At 43.3% G+C, this 27,968-nt stretch overlaps 4 protein-coding genes across 6 annotated transcripts; 1 reads left to right on the forward strand and 3 right to left on the reverse strand.

Moving 5' to 3' along the window:
* Positions 1-71: 71 nt before the first annotated feature.
* Positions 72-5,147, reverse strand: LOC141801629 (ankyrin repeat and SOCS box protein 2-like). Its single transcript, XM_074684748.1, has 9 exons — positions 4,982-5,147; positions 4,810-4,900; positions 3,528-3,697; positions 3,074-3,229; positions 2,737-2,982; positions 2,488-2,659; positions 1,820-2,387; positions 1,592-1,745; positions 72-217 (listed from the first exon to the last, which is right to left on the reverse strand). The coding sequence occupies exons 1-9, from the start codon at positions 5,145-5,147 to the stop codon at positions 72-74; spliced, it is 1,869 nt and encodes a 622-aa protein (XP_074540849.1).
* Positions 5,148-7,280: 2,133 nt separating this feature from the next.
* ppp4r4 (protein phosphatase 4, regulatory subunit 4) lies at positions 7,281-19,750 on the forward strand. 2 transcript variants are annotated; one of them, XM_074684973.1, is made up of 25 exons: positions 7,281-8,691; positions 9,384-9,457; positions 10,315-10,417; positions 10,520-10,667; positions 12,050-12,123; positions 12,348-12,454; positions 12,558-12,665; positions 12,747-12,868; positions 12,990-13,112; positions 13,369-13,511; positions 13,612-13,731; positions 13,833-13,910; positions 14,081-14,164; positions 14,274-14,447; positions 14,556-14,661; positions 16,983-17,130; positions 17,222-17,366; positions 17,449-17,487; positions 17,575-17,646; positions 17,723-17,786; positions 17,901-17,978; positions 18,064-18,154; positions 18,416-18,474; positions 18,584-19,028; positions 19,482-19,750. In XM_074684973.1, exons 1-25 carry the CDS (start codon positions 8,584-8,586, stop codon positions 19,525-19,527), a joined length of 2,859 nt encoding a protein of 952 aa, XP_074541074.1. In that variant the 5' UTR covers positions 7,281-8,583; the 3' UTR covers positions 19,528-19,750. The 2 variants fall into 2 exon arrangements, with proteins under 2 accessions (XP_074541074.1, XP_074541075.1); XM_074684974.1 differs by having other exon boundaries at positions 17,729-17,786.
* Positions 19,751-20,503: 753 nt separating this feature from the next.
* serpina10a (serpin peptidase inhibitor, clade A (alpha-1 antiproteinase, antitrypsin), member 10a) lies at positions 20,504-23,794 on the reverse strand. Of its 2 annotated transcripts, none has more exons than XM_074684975.1 (6): positions 23,670-23,794; positions 22,574-22,873; positions 22,192-22,485; positions 21,819-22,092; positions 21,502-21,649; positions 20,504-21,349 (listed from the first exon to the last, which is right to left on the reverse strand). In XM_074684975.1, the coding sequence occupies exons 2-6, from the start codon at positions 22,854-22,856 to the stop codon at positions 21,161-21,163; spliced, it is 1,188 nt and encodes a 395-aa protein (XP_074541076.1). In that variant the 5' UTR covers positions 22,857-22,873; positions 23,670-23,794; the 3' UTR covers positions 20,504-21,160. The 2 variants fall into 2 exon arrangements, with proteins under 2 accessions (XP_074541076.1, XP_074541077.1); XM_074684976.1 differs by having other exon boundaries at positions 22,574-22,870; positions 23,670-23,771.
* A 491-nt stretch (positions 23,795-24,285) lies between these two features.
* On the reverse strand, positions 24,286-27,917 carry xrcc3 (X-ray repair complementing defective repair in Chinese hamster cells 3). Its single transcript, XM_074685354.1, has 7 exons — positions 27,664-27,917; positions 27,106-27,237; positions 26,826-27,023; positions 25,702-25,856; positions 25,313-25,525; positions 25,194-25,231; positions 24,286-25,055 (listed from the first exon to the last, which is right to left on the reverse strand). The coding sequence occupies exons 1-7, from the start codon at positions 27,716-27,718 to the stop codon at positions 24,818-24,820; spliced, it is 1,029 nt and encodes a 342-aa protein (XP_074541455.1). The 5' UTR covers positions 27,719-27,917; the 3' UTR covers positions 24,286-24,817.
* Between the last annotated feature and the right edge of the window lie 51 nt (positions 27,918-27,968).

Below are 27,968 nucleotides of genomic sequence, written 5' to 3' on the forward strand. Positions count from 1 at the left end.
ATTATTTAATAAGAGGCGTAGCTAAGAGTATTAGCGTATTAGACACATCTGACCATGAAAATCAGGTGACTTCATGTGAGTAAACAGGTGACATCATGGCACAGGAAGCGGATGAGTCGGGCAGGAAGTGGCATAGTGTGGAGCAGTTTAAGTCTCTGGGCTCCAAGCAGATGTCTGATCCTCAGTCTACAGAGCTGCATCAGAGGACGAGGTGGAGCTAAAAGGAGAGGACAGGTAAGATTTACCAATAAGAGCACTGCTAACATTTTAATGAGAAACTGATTTGTCTTCAAAAACAAAGAGTTTTTTCCTCCTTGTTTAGGCCTGTTTAGAACAGTTACTTGTTTTAAGACATTATTATAGTTTTGAGCAACAAGACATTTTCCTGGACAGGTCAGATGAGTGCGGCTCAGATTAAATCTAAAAGGGCATTTTCTACTGGAAATAAGACAAAAAAACTTCTTAAGATTTCAGTTTTTTGCAGTGCACAGCCAATTGTTCCCCCTTGTGGTAGGCGGTGTGTAAGCTGGATGCCGATAGCAGCATCAGTTAAGTAATAGTGTGACGCCATGGCAACGTAACATAGTGCAGTGATGGGAAATGCCCAGCAATTTGTCGTCAGGCCAATTTAGTTCGTCTTGGTACAGGACAGATCCCCAAATAACTGAGACGAGCAATCCCACTTTTTGGGACCCTTTCGTATGGGTGCCAGACTGAACCGATCTGCTCTTGGAAGGTGGAGCAACACACTGCAAACTGCTGATTGGTCAAAAGAATCGTTGCTTACCCAGACAGCGGCTGTATTTCTCCTGGCGGCACACAGACTTCTATGAAGTAAAGCTTGATTGTACTTTGTATCAAAGAGCTACATGCCAATCACAGAGAGGACGAAATGCTGCATGTCTTCCATCGTTGCTCTTTGTTTACTGTGTCGTGTTTTTCTTCTTCGTTGGATTCATTAGAGGGGTAAACTGTGTTGCTCTGCTACGGCGTCACGCTATTATTTAACAGCTGCGGCTTTTTGCATCCGGCTTACACGCCGCCTACCACAAGAGGGCACAGTTTGCTGGAAACACAAAAGGGATCAGGCTTAACTTTACCAAACCGTGCCAAACCGTACTGAACTGTACTGGACTGATTAGTGGAAACGTGGCTTTTGTTACAAAGAACAATCAAGTTTTGTTTCAGTGGAGGCTGTGTGCCTTCAGGAGAACTACAGCAGCCGTTGTCGCACAGGAAGTGATGATTCTGTTGACCAATCAACGGTCTGCAGTGTTGCAGCTCCACCTTCCGGGGTCAGATCAGTTTAGTCTGGGACCCCTACGGAAGGGTCCCAAAAAGTGGGATGACTTGTCTCAGTTATTTGGGGATCTGTCCTGGGATTAGTCAGTGGAAACGCCATAAAATCCGTGCTGTGCTGGGTGGAAACAGGGCTGTTGTCTGTTCACTTGGATGTACGTAACCTGGATCTACTATGAAATAACCTACAACAATCTGGAGAAGCGACGTTTGTCAGTTTGATGATCCCGATTCCTGGTCCTGACCTGGACCCTGCCCTCCAAAAACATATGTAGACCAGTTAATGTCCTACCAGTCTTCAGTTTGATCTCCTCCCAGTCACTGCACCTCTCCAAAACCTCTCGCAGACGGGAGCAGAGTTGCACGTGGCCCACGTAGTCCAGCAGCATGGACACCATTGGGCCGATTACACGGCAGAGGGATTGGGTGCAGAAAGCTTCACAGAACTGGAACAAGACAAAGACAAACTCCTATTTAGCACATCTACCAGGACAAATCTTTCCTGATGTGGCTCACTCACCTGAACAGGACGCAGTGGTGCCGAATCACTGTTACCCTGCATTTCCTCAATGGGGCGGCGTAAGGGCGCAACAGCTGGATGAGGATATTGACCGTACGGACATTCAAAGCAACGCTGAGCATCACAGCCATTGTCCAGAAGCAGTTTGAGCATGGGCAGAGATTTGTTGAGAAGAATGGCAGACGGGAACAAGGATGGCTGGGTGGTAATCTGAGCATTGACGTTAGCCCCATACTTTATCAGCATCGCCGCCATGTCAATCCAAGCACGCCGAATGGCAATGAGCAGAGGGTTGAAGACGTCCAGGTTCGGGTTGGCGCCGGCCTCCAGGAGCATCTCAGCAGCCTCAAGGTTCCCGTTGAAAACAGAGAAGTAGAGCGCCGTGCTCCTCCGGTCCTCGTACATCCTGGTGTTTCCCTCTGACAGCTTGGCATTGACATCAAATTCAGACTGGATCAAGAGCTCCAGGATGTCATCCCTGTCCTTATCTGCTGCAATGTGCAAGGGGCTGGTGCCACTGTTACGGATCCTCACCCTGCTCGTCAATGGGATTAGCGTTGTCACAATCCTGGAGATGAAAATAAGAGAAGACAAACTGAAAGTTTTTACTGTGGTGAGATCTAAGTTGTGCAAACAGTGTAAACATTTAGAGAATTGGTGGCTCAGACTGTTGGTGATTGTTCTGGACAGCCACATGAAGAGGCAGCAGGCCGGACATCAAGGATCGGTTGACGTCAGCATTCAAAGCAAGCAGCACCTCCACCGCAGAAACATGACCGTTCTTACAAGCTTCAAACAGCGGTGTGGCTCCGTCAGCAGCTTGTCCGTTGATGTCTGCCCCTGAGAGACAAAGATAGACCTCAACATCACCTGAGCAGCAACAACTTGGCTGTAACAGTCATTGCTGGACAGCTAACCCTTCTTGGCGAGCAGGCGTAGGATGTCAACGCGCCCATGCTGAGCAGCTGTGAAGAACGGTGTGATGCCGTAGATGTTCTTGGTTTCGAGATTTGCTCCGGCCTTTAGTAACATCTCACACAGCTCCATCCCTCCGTGTCTACAGGCTTCATGAAGAGGGCTGATCCCCTGGGTGTTGCAGCGATTCACCTGTGCTCCATACTTCAGCAACAGATCCACAACAGCTCTGTGTGAATTCTCACAAGCTGAAAACGACAACGAAAATAACTAAAGATGCTTGTGCCCTCATGAAAACAATAAGTGAAGAAGATAAAAAGATCGTTATGGTTATGGTACCTATGAACAGTGGTGTCTCTCTGTCAACATTGGGGATGTTTGGGTCTGCTCCGTTTTTCAGAAGAAAGTCAGCGCAGGAAACGTGTCCTTTTCTGGCCACAAGAAGCAGAGCGGTCTCATTCTTCAAAGTGCGTTTGTTCACCATGTCCGGATAGGCTGAGGAGAGACAAGGGTTCAAAGGTCATTTTCTCTGCGGGAATTCAAGAGAATAGAGGTGTCATCAGCATAAGGAGTACTATTCCCACAGCCACCATATCTTCAGCTATAGGGATCAAAAGTAAACAAGAGCAATCATGAAACCCAAAGACACTTCTAAGGGGAACTACAAAGACCACAAAACTGCACGCTGGACTCTACTGAATTCAACAGTTAAGAAGGATCCAATCACAATCCCTCAACTGTCAGTATTCTCACATATAACCCAGTATTAATCATCAACAAGTGCTGTCCTCACCGTTGATCAGGATACTGAGGGACGGCAGATGTCCGTAATGAGCAGCTTCATGAAGACCAATCCAACCTTCATCGTTTGGCTCCAACAAACTGTTCGACCTCTGTCTGACCAAATCCAGAAGAGAGTCTGTATCTTCATGAACGATCAGAGACTCCACAGGGCGAAGCTTCCTGGGACAGAAATATCAAAGCTTTGAAATCAACCAATGAGAACTGAATAAAGAATGGTTGAACAGTTGGATTCGTACTGCCTCGTCAAATTAGATTAGGAAAGATGGACTTGGTCTAACCTGGTAAGTAAGACTTGGACAGGTGCATTTTTACTAACTGACCTGGTTTAGACTTGGACCAGTGGATTTGGACTACCGTACCTGTTAGAGATTTGAAGGTACTGATCTTGACTTCACTTTACAAGAACAGTACAGGTACATTTGTATCAACTACCTTTTTTAAGCCTTAGACAGGTGAGCTTTGACTGATTCACCACATAAATACTGGGCTTTGTGGATTTGGACCGGTTGATTTGGACTGATTCAGCTGACAAAAGCCGCGTTACCACATAGCAGTCCAGTTCGGTTCAGTACTGTTTGGCACGGTTTGGTACAGTTGAGCCTGATCCAGTTTGCTTTTCCACAGCTAAACTGTGGTAGGTGGGGTGTAAGCCGGATGCTGAATGCCGCAGCTGTTAAACAATAGCCCTTTAATAAATCCAACGAAGAAGAAAAACGCAACACAGTAAACAAAGAGCATAGATGGAAGACGTGCAGCATTTCGTCCTCTCTGTGATTGGCATGTAGCTCTTCGATACAAAGTGCAATCAAGCTTTGTTTCAGAGAAGTCTGTGTGCCGCCAGGAGAAATGCAGCAACTGTCACACAGGAAGTGACGATTCTTTTGACCAATCAACGGTCTGCAGTGTTGTAGCTCCACCTTCCGAGAGCAGATCGGTTCAGTCTGGCACCCATACGAAAGGGTCCCAAAAAGTGGGACGGCTCGTCTCGGTTATATGGGGATCTGTCCTGGGATTAGTCAGTGGAAACGCCACAAAATGCACGCAGTACCGAGACAAACCAAACCGATCTGCTTGGTGGAAACGTGGCTAAAGACTTGGCTAAGTGGACTTAGACTGACTCAGCCATGGAAGGCTTGGACAGGTTGATTTTGACTGACTCACCTGATGAAGACTTGGACTTGGACATAGTCTACTTCACTAAGAAACCTCAAACAGGTGGATTTGATCCCCACTCACCTTATTAAGTCTTGATCAGGTGGATTTGGACTCACCTTTTGTAGCGTTTCAAAAGGAGCATGGACAGGCTTGTTGGGGGATTAGCAGAGTTTTGGACCTGCCGAGGAGGGTTAACTGGAGGCTGTGTGTGGGTCGTTGCGGTGCAGGTGTGTGGAGGGGTGGAGATGTTTCTGGAAGGTGTAGAGGTTTGGCTGGGTGTTTGCTGCAGGGTAGAAGGGTTGGACGATGATGAAGTTGATATAGACCTGCGATCAAAGTTGCTGGTCGTGCGTCTGTCATCAAAGCTCCTCTCTAACGCGATATGCATCAGCTCTTCATCCGTCATGTGGTTACAAACATTTAAGTTGTCAAGGGTCCGTGTATCAGTTGCCATATTGGCGGTAATCTGTAGACACAAAGTGTTTCATTAAGTTGGCACCATAAGCTGTGAGTTTTATAAAGTCAAATTATGTTGAATTAATAAGAAAAGTGTAACATTGATGTGAAGTTGTGGTTCAAATGTAGTTGTGATGTGTCTGTGGTGATCAGATGAACCTGAGCAGAGTCTCCGTGGATCTTGACCTCCTGGATCTTTTTTTAGATGAAACAGGTTGAAGTCCGGCTGATGGTCACTCACAGTCCGGTGGTGAAGGTCAGAAGTGTTTCATTTGTCCGTCCTGGAGTTGAAATTGTAATCTGTCTCAGAGCTTAGGCGTCTAAACCCTTCTTACAATCTGATCTGCATTAAACAGAACACCCCACTGAATTGTGGTCTCACTTCGTGACCCACATAATAAAAAACACTCAGATAAAAATAGATGCATTTCGATCCTGGTGAAACTCAGTCTGTGCTGATGGGGCCCTGGTCAGACGCATGGGCATACACAGGCTGCTCCAGGGGCAAGGGGCAAAAAATAGAAAGGGCACCTCTCGTAGAAAAACATCATTAATAGTCCATTATTAATGATATATTTATGGGTGGTAATGATTCTTTAACGAAGCTTATCTAATCATGAAAGCTCATTCTGTGGGTTCATGAGGCTCCTTTTAAAGTGACGTGGCCTGTTGGCTAGCTCTTTTTGTCAGATATTTTCATCCAGTCAGTTTTGTTATTTTGTCAGGGACCTTCTTCTGTCAGGTGAGATGACTCATTTTTTCAGGAGTCTCTTTCTGTCAGAACTTTATGTTAAGTAAAAAGATTAAAACATTTTCCTCACAGTTTACTGTCCTCTGGAACTCTGTTGAAAAATTTGTAAAAGAAAAAGAAATGGCTTGAATTTTTTTTATTTTTTTTTATTTTTACATTTTCTGAAAAATATTAGTCTTATATTAACTATCAATTGATTTATTTAATAAATATTATATATATATATATATATATATATATATATATATATATATATATATATATATATACACACATATATATATTTTATTCCGTATCATGAAATTACAGGTTGCACACTGTACATTTAGAAGTTCTATCACATTTTCCATTTCATGATCGAAAAGGGGCAGGAAGAAGAAAAGCTTATTAATACCAGCCCCTTTCTTGACATAATAAAGCAAAAATACTTGATAGTCTAACCCTCAGATATTTAACAACCAATGCTTAATTAAAATGCAGAAAGTCAGAATTAATAATAGTACTGAAATGATACATAAATAAAATAGAAACAAATAATCACAAAAGAACATACACAACTACTCATCAACAACAATGATAAATAAAGCAAAGGAGGACCTTTCACCCTCAATAATAATAATAATAATAATTATAATAACAATATTATTAATACAAAATATTATTATTATTGTTATGATAATAATAATAATTATTATTATTATATCATTATTATTGTTGTTGTTGTTATAATAAAAAATATTATAATTTATTTGTTTATCTACTTATTTGTAAAGTTCTGAGTCTGAGGTAAGATTTCAAGGGATGAAAAGCAAACTTCATACCTAAGTTTTTAAATTCTGACCAAATGTATTCTAAGTTTAATCTCTGAATTTCTGCCCATTCCTTAATTGTTTTTTTTTTTTTAAGATTTCTTCTTTATTGGTTATCATTTCTTAAAGTTTATTTCAGCTTGTCCCACTTTCAAAATATTGAGTATTTTATCTTTTCCCTCTTTTATAAAAAAAACTTCAGCTGTCTTCTTAAAACACAAAGATACCATTCCCTGCTTTAAAGTCGTCATGGACCAGTGTGTTACTTGTAATCCTCAATATTAAAAGGCGACATGATGTGTTTCTCCGATGATCGTCATCAATTTTAACTAAATTACCACCATGTTCTAAGCTGAAAGCATTTATTTTAAGATATGTAAAACCAAGGTGACGCGTTAATTATAGATTATTGTTACGTAAACAAGAAGATAATCGCTTGTTCCCTTGGTAATAATCTGTACATGTAATATTTGTATGATTAGGCTACAGAGTTTGTGAATGAGTTTGGTGACGGACTGGCAGGCGGACGTTGCCATGGTAACGCTTTAGCTGCAGCACTGCAGGGCGTTAGCCTCCAACTAGCTCCCCGGTCCCGGTCCAGGCTCTCGTCCGGATCTGTTCCGGGTTTCTTTGTGGGTCCTGGTCTTGATACGGCACCCGTTCTGTGGTCTTGGTCTCTATCAGCAGCTCTTATGTCATATTGTACATCAGCAGATTCATACAGCTGAGCAGAGCTCCATTCATTTTTTAGACCTCTGAGTTGACTAAGCGGACTACAGGAGGCCAGATAGGCTACCGGGTCTGAGATTCTGCAGGAATCACACACACACACGCATACACACCCCCACACATACACAGGTGAACTCCGGAGTTTGTGTGCTGTTTGGCACGGCTCGGTTCCGCCCTCCGTGTGGGAGCGAGCAGACGAACCGAACACCGACATCTGAAATGATGATCGCTCGCTGCTGGACTCATTTGGACTCTAAGGAGACTGTGGGAATTATTTCATAAAGCTCTGGCGGACTGTGGGCTTCAATGAGGAGCACTGCCACATCTCACAGCTCCAGTTTTAACGCAGTTTGGCGTGACGTGCCATACCGCACCGGACCAGAGATCTGGGGGATGTACAGCGAGGATTTCATCTAAGAGAGAGGCTTATGGAGAGCTCAATGTGAGCCGAAGGAAAGAGGAGATCGTGTGGATTTCATCAGTGTCTGATGTTAAGGGATTCGTCTTTTCATCTGTATTAATTAATGAATTCATCATGTGGTGCCAGGATTGAACGGACTCTAGCGTGACTTCCCTCCATCACAGAATAAACTGAGCACTGAGAAATATAAGTGTTTCTGTTTGTAGACTCGTGATAAACTCGTTAGCTAACTCACCTGATGGTATGTAAAAAAGCTGATCTTTTAAACGGAATCTGTCTCAAGGTTTTATCCGCATCAGACTGGATTAAGCTTGGAAAAGATCCAGCTGATGGTCGGTGACAGCGGCCGGAGGTGGGATCTGTTCCCCGCTATCACTCCTCAACAAGCATCCGTCAGAAAAGTGGAAATATTAGTGAAATAATCGCAGCTGGGATGGTGTAATGTACGCCGAACAGAAGACAGGGGGCTGTAGGTTTGTTCACTGTTGCACTCTGGATGTGTCACAGAATAATTTCATCGTAGAGTTAAAAAGACTTTTTATTTTATTACATTTTCAACGGAGTCTGGTGTGACGTCCCTCCGCCCGCGAGAACCGAGCCGGGATCTCCTTGGAAACGGTTAGTAACTCCCCCTCCTCCCCCCCGCCTCCATCAGGGATGGTTGGTGCTGAGACCCTCCGCCTGCTCTCCCACTGACTCCCCCTGATCACCGGGACGTGTCCAGATGTTCTCCGGCAGGATGACAGGTAGCCAGTCCAGCCTGCTGCTCGCGCAGCTGGAGGAGCTGCACGAGCTCGCCTTCATCGAGAGACCGATCCGCAGGAGCCTCAAGGTACGTCATCATTTCATAATGTGTGTATGTGCGCGCGCGCGCGTGTGTACGAGCGAGAGAGGAAGAGGAGGATGGGATGAAGAGGAGAAGCTTCACTGCAGGAGGGGAGACCCGCAGCGTGACGCACTTTCTGTCTGTCTCTCACACACACACACACACACACAGGTTGCCCACTTGCTTGTGTGTGTGTGTGTGTGTGTGTGTGTGGAAGACAGACAGCAGACACTTTTTTCTTTCCTCCTCTTCCTCACTCTTCGTCTTCATGCTTCCTGGAACTGCGGGGGTGGAGGGGGCGGGGCTTGGTGATGATGAAGATGATGATATGAGGGGGTAGAGTCTGGAAATTCCTCTTATAGTAGAAACCTCAATGTCATGACAACACAGTTACACCCCCATCTAGACACACACACACACACACACACACACCCTCAAAACATTGCTGCAGGAGCTGGGGGTCAAACACTGAGCTATCAGTGAGTGGACAACCCGCTGGGCCTCTGAGTCACAGTCCCATCCTCTACAGGAAGAGCTGATCTCGAAATATTATTATATGAAATGCAAATAATAAAAAGTAACAAAGAAAAATTGATTAGTCATAAAAATGTCTCATGTTTTGTAAGTTTATCATGATGATACAGATACAAAAGTTATTTGAATTGTGTCATCTTAAATTATTCTGCTTTGGTGATCAGACAGCCGAGGAGATCGATCAGCTGACTGTGGATGAAGACCTCAATGACATAGAGAGGGCTGTGTACCTGCTCAGGTGAGACTGAAGATGGGACTGACCAGTCCACTAACCAAAGCATGCATCAAAATTAGTTTTTTTTTTTTTTTTTAATGAGTTCTGCTGAGTTTTTCGCTAAGGGAATAGTTATTTTGTTCCTGCACCATAAAGTTTTTAAAGTGGGCTTTTTAGGGATGGTGTTAAACCACAGGCTCCCACAGGTGACCACATGTTTTCTGTTGGTTTCAGTTTGTCTCCGTCAGCTCAGATGAAACAGAAAAAGATGTAAAAAGATGCAAAACATGTGCTGTACTGACCTCCTTCCTTTGACCCCAATATCTGAGCTAATTAAACAAATCCTCCAGAGTCTGATCCCAAAGGATCTAAACCAGATCAGCAGACCCAGCAGTCTCTGGACAAACAAAACTGAAACTGCCCAATCATGAGTGTTATTTTTGGACTGTGGATCCTGGAGGGTAGTTTCTGGACTGTCAACCTCAGATGGTCAGAGGGTTAGAGTCTGGATCCTGGGGGGTGTTTTTGGCAATGGATCCTGGAGTGTAGATATTGGGGTGTAGATTTTGGGTGGTGAGTCCTGGGTTGCTGAGTCAGGATGGTAGATCTTGTGCTGCTGATCGACTGAAATCTTAAGGATAGAGTTGCTAAGATCTACTCTGTGACCCCAGAGCGTAGATCCTAGACTCTGGTGGGAATATGCTAGAGTGTGGATCTTGGATGGTATATCCTAGACCCTAGATCCTGGAGGGTAGATCTGGTGCTGTTCATCCTTGGTTTCATCCATTCTTGGTTTATGAATTCTGCACTGTTTTTGGGCACAAGATTTTGAAGTCTCACTCACTGTCTGTTCTTTATGTGGTCCCTTGTGTGGTTCCCAGTGTGGGTCAGGAGGTGCAGAGAGCGAGTGTCATCAGTAACCTGCCGATCCTTGTCCGGCAGAATCCCGCTGAAACATTTCGCCGGGTTGTTCCAAAAGTCCGGGTACGTATTCAGTGACACCCACTAATAGAAATGTACCTGAGAAGGTGGCCTTGGCTGTGCGGTATTGGTTGTGTTGACTTGAAAAACGTGTCCTTCCTGTAGGAGGTCCTGAACGGAGCAGGAGCAGAAATCCAGCTCGCAGCTGCAGCTTCTTTTTTAACCATCCTACAGGATGACATCATCCTGATCCACACCCACACCTACTCTATCCTGAAGACTGTCCTGCTGCACCTGAACCACAGAGACACAGGTAAAAAGTAGGGATGCTCCGATACTGATCGGTTGTATCGGTTTTCGGTGCCTTTCAAGGCTCGATCGGTATCAGTGGGAAGAGATCTATGGTGCATCTGGTGCACTTGCTTTGTTTTTTGCTGCATTACCAATCAACAGGATATAAAAGTTTACGTTTGAAAAGAACTTGTTGATGGTAAACATTTGCATATTTTATAGTTTAAACAAGTATTAAAGGCCCCATATTCTGCTCCTTTCCTGCAGTTTAATATGGATCATTGATGTCTTCATGAAATGCTAGTAACATGTTTTGGTCCAAAAAGCCAATAAATCAAGCACAGCAGCATTGTTTCCAGGCTCTCATAGCCCCTCTGTTCAGAACGCTCTGATTTAGTGGGCGTGGCCTTCATATGTAAATGAGCCACCGCTGATACCGCCCCGCTCTTCCACGTCACTGAGAGCGGCGCCACGAGCTCCGAGTGCACAATGTTTAGAAAACAGCAAAGCTCGTTTACCGTAACATTACAGGCTAAAACAACAGGCTAACCACAGCTAAAGTTAGCATCCTGAAGCTAACACAGAGACAGGGGGACACTGAGGAAAAGCTCTTCCATCAGCTCCACAGCACACAGCATTTAAAATACTCACATTTCCAGGGTCCGAGGTTTGTTGGTGGATGGTTGGTAATGCGCCTGGATTCAGGACCAGTCTATTCGCTAGCCCTCTGTTGTACTGTCCAAAGTTGGAAAAGCAGTCGGCTGTGAAGTGACTAGCACACACATGCACAGTTTTACTGAGTGTAGCTGGAACATTTCCTTGATAAATTAACTTAAGCCTCTTAGTCTTGTCTTCCTCTGAGATGGGAAGCTCAAGCATGGAACTATGTGGCTGTTTACATCCAAAAACAGAGCAGTGATGCTCCTGATTGGTCAAAAAAGGGAATCCCTGATGTCAGCAAATCCCCAAAATCCAAAGAGCTTGTTTTAGGTCAGGATTTTACATTCACTAGCACTACTAAGTTCAGGTTTTGTCATTAAATATCACATTTTGTGGGCTGGGAGGAAAGACAAAGACCCACAAATTTCACTAAAAGAGTTGATAAAGGGATTTTTGCTTAATATGGGACCTTTAACTTCAGTAATCATATAAACTCATTTTTTGCCTTATACCCAAAACATTACCAGCCTTTTCCCACAGTAGGGCATGCAGGATTGGTATCAGTCAATACCAAAGCCCAGGCATCCGTATCAGTATTGGAACCAGAAAAGTTGGATCAGTGCATCCGTAGTAAAAAGAGTTGATCCACTGAGACAGAAAAAACAACCAATGACCTACAGAGACACAGGTTATGTCCCTAACCTGCAATGATGCTAACGTTAAAGTTGTTTTGTTTGTTGACAGTTGTGAGCAACGCCTGGTTGGAAACGTTGCTGTCAGCCATCAACTCCCTTCCCAAAGAGACGATCAAACAGGAGGTACGATCTCTGTTTCTCTGTTCCCTCATACCTGTCTCACTACGCTGCAAAAACTCAAATGTCACCAAGTGTTTTTGTCTTATTTCAAGTAAAAAGTGTCTTGTTATAATTGATATGAGTTACAGTTTTTTCCAAAGTACCTTTTTTCCTCTTTGCATCATCTTGTCTATCTGCTCAGGGATTCAACTGTGTCTCCCTCTCTGTCTGCACCTGTCTTCCTGCAGGTACTGAACCCTCTTCTCTATCAACCCCAGCTGTCTCACTCTCTCCAGGCTCGTCTGTCCAGCTGCAGGATTTTAGGGAAAGTCGCCGGCAAGTTTGACTCTCACCTGTGAGTGAATGAAAGTTAAGCTCTACCTTTTTCTTTGGGCATACCAAGCTCAAGTGTGAAGTCTGACCTGCTAACGTCTGAGTGGACTGTTTCTGTGAATCAGGGTAAAGACCGAACTGCTGCCGATGGCTCGATCTTTGTGTCAGGACGTGGAGTTTGAGGTGCGAGCCTGTATGTGCCGTCAGCTGGAGAGCATCGCCAGGGCAACAGGGTAAACACCGTCAGATTGTGAAGTGAACTTGGAAATCAAACATTCGGGTGCTGGTTAGACGTTCTTTGGTTCTTCCTTCAGGGTCGACGACACCAAGACCGAGCTGCTCCCAGAGCTGGTTGAACTCACTGAAGATGAGGAGAGCAATGTCCGCCTCGCCGCCTTCGACACCATCATTAATCTGATGGAGATGATGGATGCTGGTGAGTCTTCAGGAAACTAATGTTGGTTAAAGTCGTCATGGTTGGGGTGTTTTCCTTCACCTCATCTGGTTTAAAGTTGGATCTGTAGAAACCTTTGGTTTAAAGCATCTCCTTCCATCAGATGACAGAGTCCACATCGTTGTTCCCATGGTGATGTCAGTGTGCGACACCGCGATAACATCCGAAGAAGCCATCCTGGTGTCTCTGTCGTTCCAGTTTGGGAAGCTCTGCAGCGGACTGGAAGGTGAGATTCAGCTCTGGTATGTCCCAGTAGAAATGGTCACATCTATAGAAAAAGTTGTCCAAGTCCTCAGAATATGAAGCAGAAGTTTTGATTTGTTACACGTGATGGCTCGAGACATTCTGTCATCGTTTAACAAACCCTCTCAGCAGGAAGTCCATCACGATCTCAGACGTCCCTCCTGTCACAGTCAGTTTGTGGTTTCTTAGATGCTCTCTGTCTGTAAGCCAACCTCTGACAGTCCGCTGTCGCCCTGCAGGCTCCCTCTCAGACGAGCAGAAGGGCCGGCTGCTGCGGAAGTTTAAGGAGATGAGCGTCGCCGGTCTGCAGACTGAGGGGAACCAGACTGAGGGCAACAACGAGTCCTGTCTGATCCGCTGTAACTGCTGCTACAACCTGCCTGTAAACACAGAGACGCTCAGACACCAGAGATTGAGTCACTCTATAATCCTGCAGATGGATGAAGTCACTTCCTCTTTTCTTTCTCTTACTTTCTTTCCAGGCCATGGTGGTGTTTGCTGATCCAGCTCACTTCCTGTCAGAGCTTTACTCATCTTTCTCTAGTCTCTGTTGTGACCCGGAGGTCAGCGTTCGACGGAGTGCTGCAGCTACTTTCCATCAGGTGAGACGGAAATGGAAGAAATCACCGCAAAGAGGAAGTTTTAATCGATGGTGAAGTTGCAGACCTTGATCTCACGTCATGCTCCGCCCCCTTTCTGTCAGGTGGTGAAACTGCTTGGCTCAGACGTCCAGCTGGTCCACAAGGAGCTCCTGGCTCTGCTGCAGGACGATTCTCTAGAAGTGAGAGTTCACACCTGTGTCTCCAGTCAGAGTCAGAGTGTTCGCTGTTTTTGTTTGGAATATGGTGTTGAATTATTCTGACAGCTTTTACTGATTCATAACCGCTCCTGAATCCAGCATTCAGAGCTCAGAGTGTGTCTGCTGAAGCTGTGCTTGTTTTTAATCCTGAGGTGTTGGACGCTCTGATGAATCACCTCGAGGAAACTCTGGAGGCAGTTCTTTCCAGGGGAGAAAACCTGACTCTGGACAACAAGGTGGGACCTTGAGGCTGCAACACGAATCACCTCCCCTTTCTTTCGTCAGTGCCTTTGTTCCTCTGTGACATATTCTCTCCTCTCTTTGTCCCTGCTGGCTGCTCGTCAGCTCCCCGAGCTGCTGGCAGCGCTGCTGTTAGCGGAGCAGAAGGTTGGCTGCTCCCTGCGTTGGCGGCTGCACGAGAAGCTGCTGCAGCGTTACAGCTACCTGGCCAGGCTGCTACCTGGAGAAGTGCTGCACCAGAGCTTCTCCCCTCGCATCTTCATCATCCTCACCACTAATGTCAGCAACACAGCTCATGTTACAGCACAGCATAGCATGCCACAGTACAACAGGTGAATCAAACAGACAGGTAACTTTCCCTGTGACTGTTGTTTGTTGTTGTTGTAGAAAGTGTTGCCCGTTCAGAGGGAGGCTGCACGGACGTTCTGCACGTTTCTACGCTACAACCGCAAACAGGAGCAGCGTCAGGAGATGATGGAGCGACTGATTCAAGGTCAGAATACTGAAAGTGTTTTACCACGCCACAGCATTTTTCATCCACATAGTAGAGGTGGGCAGATCAATCTAAATATTGATAGTATCGGTACCAATGATGGTATTGATATCCAATGATACCAGTATAAAAAGATCGATACTCTGCCACCTGCAGCTCTGGAGCCTCATGCGGCTCTTTGACTCCTTTGCAGTGGCTCCTTGTAGCTTTAAAAAAATATATTATAAAAATAAAGAATCTTTATTTTTCTTACAGAGGGTATTGATGATTAAAGACAATAAATAAAATCATAGATTAACATTTTGTTGAACTAAATATGAATCACGTCTTGAAATAAAGCTTTCATTTTTTTTAAGGATTTTTTTTTAAATTGTTTTGAGTTTCATTTTTTTCAAAAGGGGAAAAAACAATGCAATTCTTTTAAAGATTTGCAGATTTTTGCAATTTATATTTTATTTTAATTACTGCAATTTTTTGTAAATTGCTTCTTTTTAAATTGTGCATTTTTTTGTTTTTGATTTTTTTTTAAAATGGAGCAAACATTTGGAATAACATTTTTTTTTTTCAATTTTATGAAATTTAGGCAAATTTTTGATATTACAAAATTCTTGGAAACTAAGCAAAAATTTTATTTTTTGAAATTTTTTTGAAAATTTTCTGAAAATTTTTGCAAAATATTTAAGAATTTTAAGAATTTGTTGAAATTTTTTAAAATTCAAATTCATGATTTTTTTTTTATTTAATTTTTTTTGCAGGAATTACAAAAAAAACAAGACATCACGTACTATTTTATAAATACAAAAAACTTCTGATTAATCACTAGATTTTTACTATGTTTCGAATTTTATCCACTTTTTTTGCTTTATTGTGAAGATAAAGTAGATTTTGTGGCTCCTGAATGAGTTTAATCCAGATGAGCTGAGGCAAAGTGGCCCCTGTGAAGATAAAGGTTGCAGACCCCTGCTCTAGTTTTTTTTTCTCCTGCATGCACTGACTGCTGCTGTTTTTTGTAAAAGTGGTGACCTGACTGTGTCTGTGTAAGTGCCGCTGTGTTATGGCGCTCCCCCTTCCCCTCCTGTGTTTTGATCTTGCACTGTCACCTGGCTCAGCAGCGCCAGGGAAACAAGCAAACATAGTGCAAACAAAATGAAAAAAAGGATATATAAAGATATAATAAGACAATTGTTACTGTAAAGATTATGATCACCAAGAAATATTTACACAACCATACATATATAAAATATGTAGATACTGACAACATAAAGGTAAAAATAGTACAGAAAAAAAATCGCTGATTGTAATTGAAATGAATATACTGAATATCATATAGTTCAGACTTGATTAAATATGATTAATTATTTTTTAGAACATTTGTTTTGGTGTGTTTTGGAAGAGCTTTCATGTATTTTTGTATTGTAGTCTTCAACTCTGTACCTTAAAAAAGATCTTTTTTAATCTTACCTTGAAGCGATAATTTTTTGCATTTTATTTTCTTAAGAAAATATTTGTTTCTGAAAGCAAATGTTTGGAATAGAATCAAATAAAATAGAAAACACTTTATTTATCAGCAATCAAGAAAACTAAAGTAAGAAAGTGTATAGAAAGTGCAAAAAGATCCATAAGAAAATAGATGCTGACAGCTTGTCCATCATTGTCCAGTCAGCCAGCCTCCACCTCCACAGGGTCCAGGACTGAGCTTCTTCAGCAGTCTGTTCAGTCTCTGTGTTAGCTCCGTTAGCTCCGTTAGCCATGTCTGTGAATAGCATGATGCTACTCTGCCTTCTGGTATTCCCTCTGTTGCTGGGTTAGCACATCTAGCTCGTCCATCTTATTGGAGATAGATCTTACGTTCCCAATAACGATGGATGGAAGGACAGGTCCATGTCGTCACTTCTTAGCTCACACCTGAGAACCAGCACGTCGTCCTCACCTCCTTTTCCTCACCTTGTGGGGAAACATCTGGCCTTGCACCAGTTAGCATTGACATGCTCCAGGCTGCAAACAGCTAATTTAACATGTAAACAATGCAGCCATGGTTACATGTAGGATCTCGAGACAAACACAGGAGCCAAAATAGTAAAAATATCACTGAAGACAAATACAAACAAATACGAAGTAAGGATCCACTCCAAATACAAAGATGATGAAAAAGAGATGAAAAAATGACAAGATGCGGACAAAGAAGACAGAACTGCTGCAACAGGGCGGCGCCTGGCAACTAGTTTATCATGACACTTAAGTATTTTGTCGTCACCGATGGAGAAAAAATGGCACCTGGGGTCTGTGGTAACTGATGGACATTTTCTGGTACTGATCCTCAGATCTGGCTCAGGGGCGCAGCTACTGGAACCGTCTGAGGTTCCTCGATGTCTGTGAAACAGCCACCGAGATCTTCTCCAGGAAATACTTCAACAAGCACTTCCTGATCCCAGCGCTGGAGCTGGTCCACGACCCTGTCGCCAATGTCAGGTAGCTCCCTCTGTGCTGGGTGCTGTGAGGCAGGTGAAACACACCTCTGTTTGTTACACACCTGTTTGTCTTTCTTTCACCTCTCCCTCAGGTACAAGCTCTGCCAGCTGTTACCCAGACTGCGCTCGTCGCTCCATATGCCGGCTGACAAACAACTGCTGCAGCAGCTCGACTTCTGCGTCCAGAAACTGCTCTGCAGAGAGAAAGACAAGGATGTGGTGGCCACCATCCGCAAGGTAACACCACCACACCTGAGACTAGCCCTACATACACAGACTCTCTGTGTGATGAGTTAATTGTGTCCCTGATGTCTTTCAGACAGTGTTGGAACTGGACAAAGTGGACCTCACAGAGCCTGTGAGCCACTTATTCTCAGTGAAATAAATAACAGCTCACATGTTCGAGTCCTCTCTTTAACTTTCCTGTGGTTTTTTTGTGTCCCAGTTTCACAAAAGGCAGGAGAGGGATATCCTGGACCAGAAGAAGGAGAAAGAGGAGACTTTGCTGCTGGAGATGGTGAGTCTGAACCTGCACGGTCCTTCTCAGTGAAAAAGACATGATTTGGTTTTAATGGGGATTCGTCTGTTGTCAGGAACAGCTGGAGCGCCAGCAGACTGATGGGAAGCTGAACTCTGAAAAACACACTGAGAGGAAACGTGAGCAAACTTTACTCCTGCTGTTAGAGGGAGTTTACAGAGCACAAGCAGAATTCATTTCCCCGACTGTGTCTGCCGTGAAATCCAGTCCCATAAAGTGCTTCTCTTTGACAGGAAGAGACAGTAAGACCAGTTTATCTGCCACCAAATCCATGTCCGTGTCCTCGTCTGGAGCCACCTTCTCCTCCTCTGGTAAGAATAAAGTACGATGAAGATGAGGTGAGCTCAGAGGAAGAGGAGTGTCTATGAACCTGATGATGATTGGTTGCTCTTGCAGGTAAAGAGATCAGGAAGGCTAAACTGTCCAGAAGTCGATCCCTCAGCAGCCAACCCACGTCGTCCAAGGTTGCCAACTCAGAGAGACCTCTGTAAGCCTTCCGCTCTTTAGGGACTCAAAAACCTGTCTCCAGGGGTCAGAGTGTGAAAGTTTTTACTACCTATCAGATAACACAACCTCCTCACTCACTTCCCCCCAACAATTATATTTCCAGCTCCTGACCTGACATGGGTTCCCCACATGGCTTTAGTTTATTTGGCAGAGCTGGAGACTGTTTCTGTTTTTCTATCGTGCTGTTTTCACCCGAATGTTCTGATCATTTTTTGTATTTGTTTTGGATCTGATTTTGCAGGAAGGTCAAAGAGCTGAGTGGCACATCTGCAACCGGGAAGTCCTCCATGTTGGCTAAAGGTACTCGCTCCTCACACACCCTGTCACGGTTTCAGACCTGCAGGCTCATCAGAGTCAGCGTGACGCTCTGTGCGATCTTTAAAACTTCACACCATGTTTCTGTTTTCAGACGACTCCTTCAGAACCGCCCACTTCACCATGGCATCCCAGGCAACCTCCTCAATGCCGGTCCTGATCCGCAGCAACACCACAAGCCTCCTAGACAGGGCCAGTACACTAGACCATAGAAGCAGTACCATGGACCACAGGACTGGCACTCTAGACCAGAGAGATCATAGAACCAATACACTGGATCATAGAACCAGTACTTTAGACCACAGAACCAGTAACATGGACCACAGAACCAGTAACATGGACCACAGAAATAACGTCATGGATCACAGAACCAGTTCCATTGACCAGAGAGACTACAGAACCAGCACCTTGGACCAGAGAGACCATAAAACCAGTACTATGGACCAGAGAGAGCACAGGACCAGTACCTTGGACCAGCGCAGTAAAACGATGGACCGGGGCTGTGGGATGAAGGACAGCCAGTCCAGGAAGCTCTCGATGTGAGTTGGGATAAATGTCAGAGACATGTGAACCTCATCTCAGGAGACCCTTTAATGAATCCTTTGACCCATAATTCATTGACCAAAGTTTAAAAACCAACACACCTGGTGTTTACATTGAGGCTACGCTTAGCATTGTTAGCTTAGCATCAGGTTTAATTCACTGTATCACCTCTTATACAGCTAATGCACCTGTTAGCTTTGGCAGTTTAGCATCAGGTTTACCACTTTTTTCAGTCTACCTCTTATGGTGCTTTTTAGCCTCGCTAGCTTAGCATCATGCTTAGTATCATGTTTAGCGTATAAGTTAGCAGTACCTTAAGCCTTGTCTAATACAAATTTGAGTGCCATGATATGTTTGATGTGAGGATTATCAAAATCTTTAACAGACCTTTGACTCTGGATGACAAAAAAAACAATCCTTCTTCTTCTTCTTCTGTCTTTTATTCACAGAAACAGGAAGTCCAACTCTTTCAGCGTCCAATCAGCACGAGACTGAAGATGATGCTATTAAAAAGCTCCAGGGCCATCACTCAAACTTCAAGGATGATTGCTGACTGTGAACACTACCCAGAATGCACCAGACAGTCACTAACAGAGACACACTGTTTGTAACCACTGAGCTGCTTTTATTTTGAAAAACTGTACTGTAACGATCTGTTCCTGTTGCCTGATTGGCTCAGTAAAATCCACACATACTAACTGAGGTTGTGTGTTATTGGTTGTGGTTTTATCTCCAGATGAGTGTTTGGATACTCAATGCGTATGATACACTTCCTGCGTGTTGATTGGCTGGATTATGAACAGTGTTTGATGACATCATGTGCCAAGACTGAACAACAGAATCTATCAACAAAGATTTTACAGTGAGGGTTTATTGGCGCAGTACAGACATGTTTTTAACCCAGAAAACAATAACATAACCAGACATATTAAAATCAATAAACAACTAGAGTATTTAATCCAACACTATGAACCAGAACAGAAGAAAAATATAAACAAATACTGTTAAGTCAAACAAATACACCAGAATATAACAATGACAATAAAATATACTACAGTGCCGTCATGCTAATGTTTCGTAAACATAGTGCAGCTGAAGGTAATGTCACGCAGTTTATTATTCACATCCTCTACATGCTAACATGAGCTAACTGTAGCATTTATAATTTATTATGTCTCTTATTACACGTGCTAGCATTAGCTGATTATAGCATTTAATATGTAATGGTTCACATAAGCTCAGTGCAGCCTTTAATGTGAGTTTATGGTTTCCTGTGAGGTTGGCTGGAGTCAGATTGGATAAAAACAAGCTGATAATGGCGCTAATGAGCAGTCAGAAAGTCGTAATGTCTCCTCCATCAACTGCAGTGTTTCAATCAGGACATAAAACAACATTTAAAGCTCGATTTTAAACTAAATTTTGTATAGGAAAGCTGAAACAAAATATTGCCTTTTTGAATTATCAGACAATCAATCTTATAGAAAGTGTTGTTCTTATTTATTTATCTGTGAAACACTTTAAGGGATTTTTTAAATGTTTATTTTATGGAATCCTCAAAACTTAACATCATTTTTATTAGTTTTTTAATAAAACCCTTTAAAAAAAATCTAAAACAATATTATTTTATCGTTACAGGAAAGTTCTTAATACTAAAAGCAGCAGACAGAAGGGTTTTTTTTAATTATTTTTTATATGTATATTTATTCAACTAAAAGTGGTAAATTATGTGTTTTTGGAACACTTACATTCAGTTTTGATTTTCCTGTGTTTGTTTTTCATTTATTTAATTATTGGAGGCTCTCAAATTAAATTTTGTTTTATCAGACTTTTTATACAGTGATACATGTTTTTATTTTAAAACAAATTTATTTATTATTTTTAATAATTGTTTGTCTATGGGACATTTTAACCTAATTTTTATGTTTGTTTCACATCATTGTCTCAGGACTCCTCGGATTACCACATGGCCTTAACAGGGCCTCCAGCCTCAGTTTGAACACAACAGTTTTAAGAAAACCAAATTTCCATGGTTAACCTGGCATCATGTACACCAATAAGAGTAGATCTGAACAGGTGTAACGAGGGACACACAGGTGGGCGGGGCTAAGTGACCTGTCAGGTGAACATTTTATTTCTTGGTGGGATCGATGACTCGGCCCATTAGCAGAACGCTGCCGCTCGACTCCTGGTAAACAACAAAGAGGAAGGGTCTGTTTATCGTCAGTCGAGGAGGAAGAGTGGAGAACGTAGTGACTCTGCCTCCACTGTTGGTGCCATCAATGGTCTCATCCACAGACATGATAGACTTATGGTACACCTGAGAACAATGAGAACCATAAACGATCAAAGAGGTGATACAAAACAAGAAATAAAGACTCACTAAGCAGCTACTCCACCCTTTTCACTCCCTCGCTCCTCCTTGTAAATAACTAGCTATGTTACGCTGACTGATTTTCATTCAACACTCACCTGTGTAAGTTTGGGTCCTTTGGTTTCCCCAATGTTGACGATTTCTGCATCATCCTGAAACACCTGAGTGATGCTAAGAGTCTGCAGGGAGTCACGAAGAGTGTAAGATTGCTCCACCAGGAAGCGAGGCAGCTGCACCTCCAACTTCCTGTTACACACACAAGAAAACAAAAGGTGAAAAAATTTGTGGAAAATTTTGAAAAATAAAACAGTAAGAATTGTTTTAGTAAAGGGAAAGGAGGATGGAGTGAAGGAGGTAAATAAAGGAGGGACAGAAGGAAGGAAGAGAAAAAAGGGAAGGTAACAAGGTGTCATACGTCTTCTTCAGCTGTCTGATCCACTCCCGGATCTTCTCTCCGTTCACTTCCTCTTCCACTCCCGTGATGTCCACTTCTTCATCAGGCAGCACAACGAGCATGGCTCCTCCGTCTGCTAGCGGCAGCTTCAGCACGCCAACCTTCAGGGAGCGGTCATACGCCAGGTAGAACTTATCAGCTCGGAACATCATGGGAACTATGACGACATGGTATTTGTCCACGTAGAAGCGCTCGTCCTGGGTCAAGGAGGCGTTAAAGGATGGACTGAAACGGACTGGAACACAAAGGGAGAGACATCATTTACACTCAGTTTTCATCACACATTGAAGCTTTATTTATAACATTCAGAAAAACTTCAACAGGTGTTACGTACTATCATAGGAGGTGGCAGTGGTGAGTAACATCTGGGTCCGAGGGTCCAGGTTGGACACCAGCTCCTGGATCTGGTCTCCTGTCCTTTCCTGAACATAGCGGTTGATGGTGTCAGCAGCTTCTTGTGGCGCCGTGTAAGCCAAATTCTGGGTATTCCCCCCAAATTTGGTCTGAACCTGATCCAGGTAGGATGATGATACCGGGAAGCCCATGGTGGGGATGACAGCTACGCCCTGTCTCAAGTTCATAGGCTGGTTCCCCAGGAGGACCTGGTTCCTTAGATTCTGGAAAAGATCTTGGAGAAACAGAGAAAGACGGATCAGAGTATTTAACCAAAACATGAAAGCATGGCGCCCTCCTCTGACACATGTCCCCTGACCTACCAGGAAGGGTTTCAGGATCAAGTCCACTAAGGCTCAGTCCCTGCAGGAGCTGGTCCCGAGTCGTTCCACTGGTGGCACCCAGCAGTGCTGTGAGTCCAGTGGACAGCGTGAACGTTGACAGAAAGACGTTATCATCCGTGCGGCTGGAGACAGCTCGGTACAACCTTGCAGCAAAGTCAGCATTTCGATTTATCAGGTCCTGAAGTGAGGGGTCGATGGTCTGAGAAGACGCCAAACTCACACAGATGAGACCGATCAGTGAGAGATGGATAGGGCGCGGCATGGTCACAGCACCCCCTGCTGGAGGAAAAGATACAGATAACAGAGTGCCTTTGTCAGAGATCAACTGGAACACTGTTATTATTACAACAAAGATCCCAAAACTGCAGTTCCTGGACTGTCCACTAGAGGCTGCCTCTGAAAGTAACCCAACCATCATAGAAATATCCAACATGAGAGCAGAAACACACATAGTAGTCTCTTCAGCTCTTTTCTCTTGGAATGACAACTGTATGGGGCAAAATTCAAATGTTAGCATTGATTAGCAGCATTTGTGCCTTAGGTCACCACACCTAGACTGTTAAGTGTTAATAATGATGATGCACAGCATTATATTGATTAATAGATTTAAAACTTTAAAACCAACAACATGTTATTTCTCATTCAATAATTCAATTCAATAATCTCAGTATCATTAAAATGACCGTTTAGTAGGGTTTATGACAGAAACAGTCAGTAACAGACAAGCTGTCAACCTGGTCAATACCATCATCGACAGGAGGCCTTATGACGCCACACCTTATCAGCTCTGAGGACAGGCAGCTCCCCAGTCAATGATCTGTGATATCTGGGTTTAATTATTAAAAATATGTTAATTATGATCAGTCGATCACAGAATTCATGCCTGTGTTTCTGTTTTTGGACGGAAACCTGCATCGGTCTCAGCTAAACGGTTGGGTAACCGATTTGTAAATAATAGAAAACAGTAAACACGATCTTCTTGCTAGCGTAATCCACCTTGAATTTAACATACGGACAGACAGACAGGAAGATAAACAAACAAACAAATGGAGTAATTAACAAATAAACAACCAACCTGTTATCAAATCCCGAATTGTTTTATGTTCCCAAGCTTCCCAAGCTGCGCATCACCATCAAGCTCGCGCCCCGATCACACCCAAAATAACGGCACCATCACTTCCGGTCACGCCTTTCAAGATAAGATACAGCGAAATTGTACAAATGGGTATTATTTTTTACTTAACAGCTTATTAGTGTTCAATAAATTACATTCGCATTTTTTAAAATAAAATTGAGGGTTATAAGGGAGCTAAATTGCAGTATAACTTCGTTAAAATATTTTTTATTGAATTAATTTCCGTATATTGTTCATCCCTTTAAATAGACAACACTTTAGATAGGTCTTTTACGTAAATTGGACACTTTTATTGACAGTATTATTAGTTTTGAGCCTTCTTTAACATGTTAAGACTTTATTAAACCGCAGGGATTTCTTCCAAAGTACATAAAGTGGGAAAAAAAACTTCAAACAAAAAAGTATCTAATTGAAAATGTAAAGTGTAGTAAAAAACATGTAGAAAAAAATTGTCTTTAGTATAGATGAATGAATGAGAGGAGTAGTTGCACATTGGTGTAACTATTAGACTATTGCACATTTTCATTACCCCTTTCAAAGTATGGCAACCCTCAATTTATTATTTTAATCAATTCTGAACTTTAGTGTTCAAAAATGTTGCACTTCTGATGAACTTTTTGCATTAACAGTTATCTCAATTTATCTTAAATAGCAAACATCAGGGCAACTTTCGCCTTTATTTTGAAGGCGGCTTTAAAATACATCCGCTGCTTCTCATTGGTCACTCCCGCAGGCACAGTGAGGTCCACCATGAGAGGAGTCTGACGCTCTGTTGCTGTTATATGGAAAAACCAGCAGGAACGCTATAAGTGGGTTTGAGTTTCATGAGGACCAGCAGGAAATGAAGAGATGGAAAAAAATAAAAGACAAAATATTAAAATCTACCATGAGCCCTTTTTGCCCATATTAACTTACAGCATGTATAATCATCTTTTTTTATCACTATAATATCTCCAAAGTTATAATAACTATTTTTATCTGTCCTCAACAAAAGAAGAAAAAACAAAAGAGGCATCATCACATTCATTAAAAACTTTAATGCTTCTACTTTATCTTAAACAAATGTTTGGAAGTAAATCAAAACTAATTCAAGAGAGGCGGGTCTGTAGTTCTGAGGTAGGGACTCCTCGGACCCCCTCTCTCCAAACGGCTGCATTTCTCCCATCTCGGGCCAGGTGAGGAGCAAACACCACCTCCAGCCTGCGGAGAGCGCTGCTCTGATCGCCTCGGGAAACTGTTCCTTGGAGTCGCTGCAGCATCAGTCGGACCATCACCTGATTGGCCCAGGCTAACCCCAGAGCAGGTGAGACACTGGAGGGCAGGGGGCTGAACCAAGAGATGAAAAACTTTGAATTTAAGTGTCAATATTTAACATATCTTTAAATAAAGAATATCTTAAAAAACAAACAGCTGTGTCTTAACAAAAAAACATGATTAAAGAATAACTTAAAAATTCATTTTTACCCCAAGTGGTTGTCTGAGTCGCTGAAAACATCCGTCACCTGAAACAACAAGAAACAGTCAGGTTTGTGTCAAACTGCTTTACTCAGCACAAGTTTAAAGTGTGTGTTTGTGTGTGTTACCTGGTTAACACACAGCACAGGTATGTTGTACTCCTCACTCAGGTGATGTAGTTTGGAGGAGAAGCTGATAAGTTTTTTGTTTCTCTCTAGCCAATCAGACGCCTGGAACTCTGACCTAAACAAGGCCGCCACCGAGTCGACCACCAGGAGGCGCGCCTTTCCTCTGGCTAGGAGGAGGGGCACCCGACGAGTCACACACACCTGCAGTGAGTCCTACACAGGTAAAGACAAATAAATGGGTTTTTAATCAATGATTAGAGGTTGTTATTAATATTTGATTTATATTTATTCCAATAACAAGTGTATGTGGTCATGTGACATAAATGATCGTGGGAATTACTGATGGGTTATTGAGGTCACTTGAAGTGGATCAGAGGTCACTGACTCACCAGGTCTGCAGTGTGTTCGACGTAGATGTTGTTACTGAACTTGATGGAATCAATCAGTGATCGGGGGACATCTGAGCGCAGACTTGGCTGCTCTCTGATCATCTGCTGCAGACGGCGACTCGGGAATGAGTCCTCAGTGCTGATAAACACGGCTCCTACAAGAAACCCAGAACCATCAAAACCAGACAAATGTTTTTAAAATGTGCCAAGGTCATAATTTAAAGGGGATATATCATGCTTGTTTCTCCTTTTCACTATGCCAGACTAGGATGCCTGTAAAGCATTTCTGCCCTCAGTACAAGTCATTTAGTTCCTTCATTGCCCCACAATAGCGTTCTCAATATCCTGATTTTAGGCCATTCTGAAGATCTTGTTGAAACGCTCCATTTGGAGAATGACCTCCAGTAACCTCACAACATCACAGCCTTTTGTGCTATGATTGGTCAGTTCTATCAGAGGGACGGAGGGGGTAGAGCCAGGGGGGGCGGTTTTTGCAGCATGGCAGTATTTACAAAATCGTCATACTGGATGGGACAGACCGAGCGAGTTTGCTGTTTGCCAAAACTTCACCATAAGGCATTGATAGCACTAATAAAATGGCAGAGTGTAGGATACGTCCTTTTGTATTGGACCCCGAGTCAGACCTGGACGGTTCTGCAGCTCAGGAGGAAGAAAATCCACCTCGACACAGATCATCTCAGGACGCTTCAGTGTGGTGAGTCAAAGCGGTACTGTAACATGTAGAGTTTATACGTTTATACTCAGCTCTTGGTGGGTGTTTCCCTCGGTGGCGGTTGTGTGACTAACTGACATCACAGAGGAGGAGCTGCTTTATCAGAGTACTCCAATAAAAAGAAAGGATCCTCGTGTCGTCACGAAGGTCGAAATCTCGAAGCCAAATGGCAATGACCTATTTTCAGAGGCATCAAATCTCGTTCTAGGATATCAGAAAAAATACAATATCTAATTTTTTGAAAATTCAGGGGATGAAAGGTCTTGTTTTCAAATTTATTATATTATATGTAAGTATTAAATCAGCAATCAGCATGATATGTCCCCTTTAATACATAGTAAGTGTTTTTATGCAGTACTGTTATTTACTGGTGGGTGATATGTTGACTTGCCTGAGTCTAGCCCCCCCTCCTGGACAGGGTATTGCACAGACAGGCAGATCTGCAGAGCCAGCTGAGTCTTCCCTGCTCCACTCTCCCCTGACAACTCAGTGACGCCCCCCACAGGCAGACCCCCCCTCAGCAGCTCATCCAGCACCGCACAGCCCGTGCTGAGTCTGAGAGAGGACTGTTTATCCTGAAGCGACAGGGCTAAACACACACACAAACACACAGATTATTTAGACTGTGGCGTAACTCTGGGATGTCAAATCAGGCTTCATCCTGCTCTAACCTGTGATCGGAGGTTGTGGTCTGCAGGCATTTGCAGCGGCTTTGAGCAGCTGCTGGACATCTGAGCGGGATAGACCGAGAGTGTGCAGATCCTGACCTGAACTCAAAACCTCTCCTGCAGTGCGTATGTCAGCTGGACAACATTGGAGAAAACAGTGGGACAGTTGGATGCAGAGGGTTGAGACATCTGTGCACATGGCACACTGAATGGAACTATGACTGGACAGAAATTAAGCACTGGCAAACTTTTGGATTTGTAGTTTGTTTTTGTTGATGTAATGATATAAGATATACCAGTGTTTGGTTTTTGTTTTCAGTGGAAACAAGGATACAGATTATGTTATGACACCCTCAATTTTCACACTCTTTCCTATCAGGGTTTGTATTGTGGACATCTGTAGGAAAATTTCGAGCTCATTTTTAAATAGTTTTATGATCTGATTTTTTACAGAATATGAGACACGAACATAAAATTTGCAGAAATAAACACTGATTTCACTCCACAGCAGTCGAGGTACAGCTCAAAATTTCTGAATGAGGTTTGGAGTGTGGGCTTCACCTCTCCTCAGAGCGGCTCTGATCCTTGGGTTCAGCTCCAGCTGCTCGCAATCCATCCCCCCGCAGAGGACATGCTGTCCACCGCCCGCTGCTGCTCGGAGCCCCGATAAGACCACCACAGACAACGACACTGTTAATAAACTTCTAAACTATATACAATCAGTCTGTAAATATTTCTATGGACGATGATTTCTCGGACTCTGTTAAACAACAACAGAAACCCGCTAACATGAATACGTCATCAAGCGGCGCCGGTTGAGAAGCGGGAGAAGGGGTGTGAACTGCACCGATCTAAATATTAAACCA

This window comes from Halichoeres trimaculatus, unplaced genomic scaffold (genome assembly GCF_033239565.1).
Source record: "Halichoeres trimaculatus isolate MK-OKI-2021-1 unplaced genomic scaffold, fHalTri1.1 fHalTri1_scaffold_13, whole genome shotgun sequence".
Lineage (NCBI taxonomy): Eukaryota > Metazoa > Chordata > Actinopteri > Labriformes > Labridae > Halichoeres > Halichoeres trimaculatus.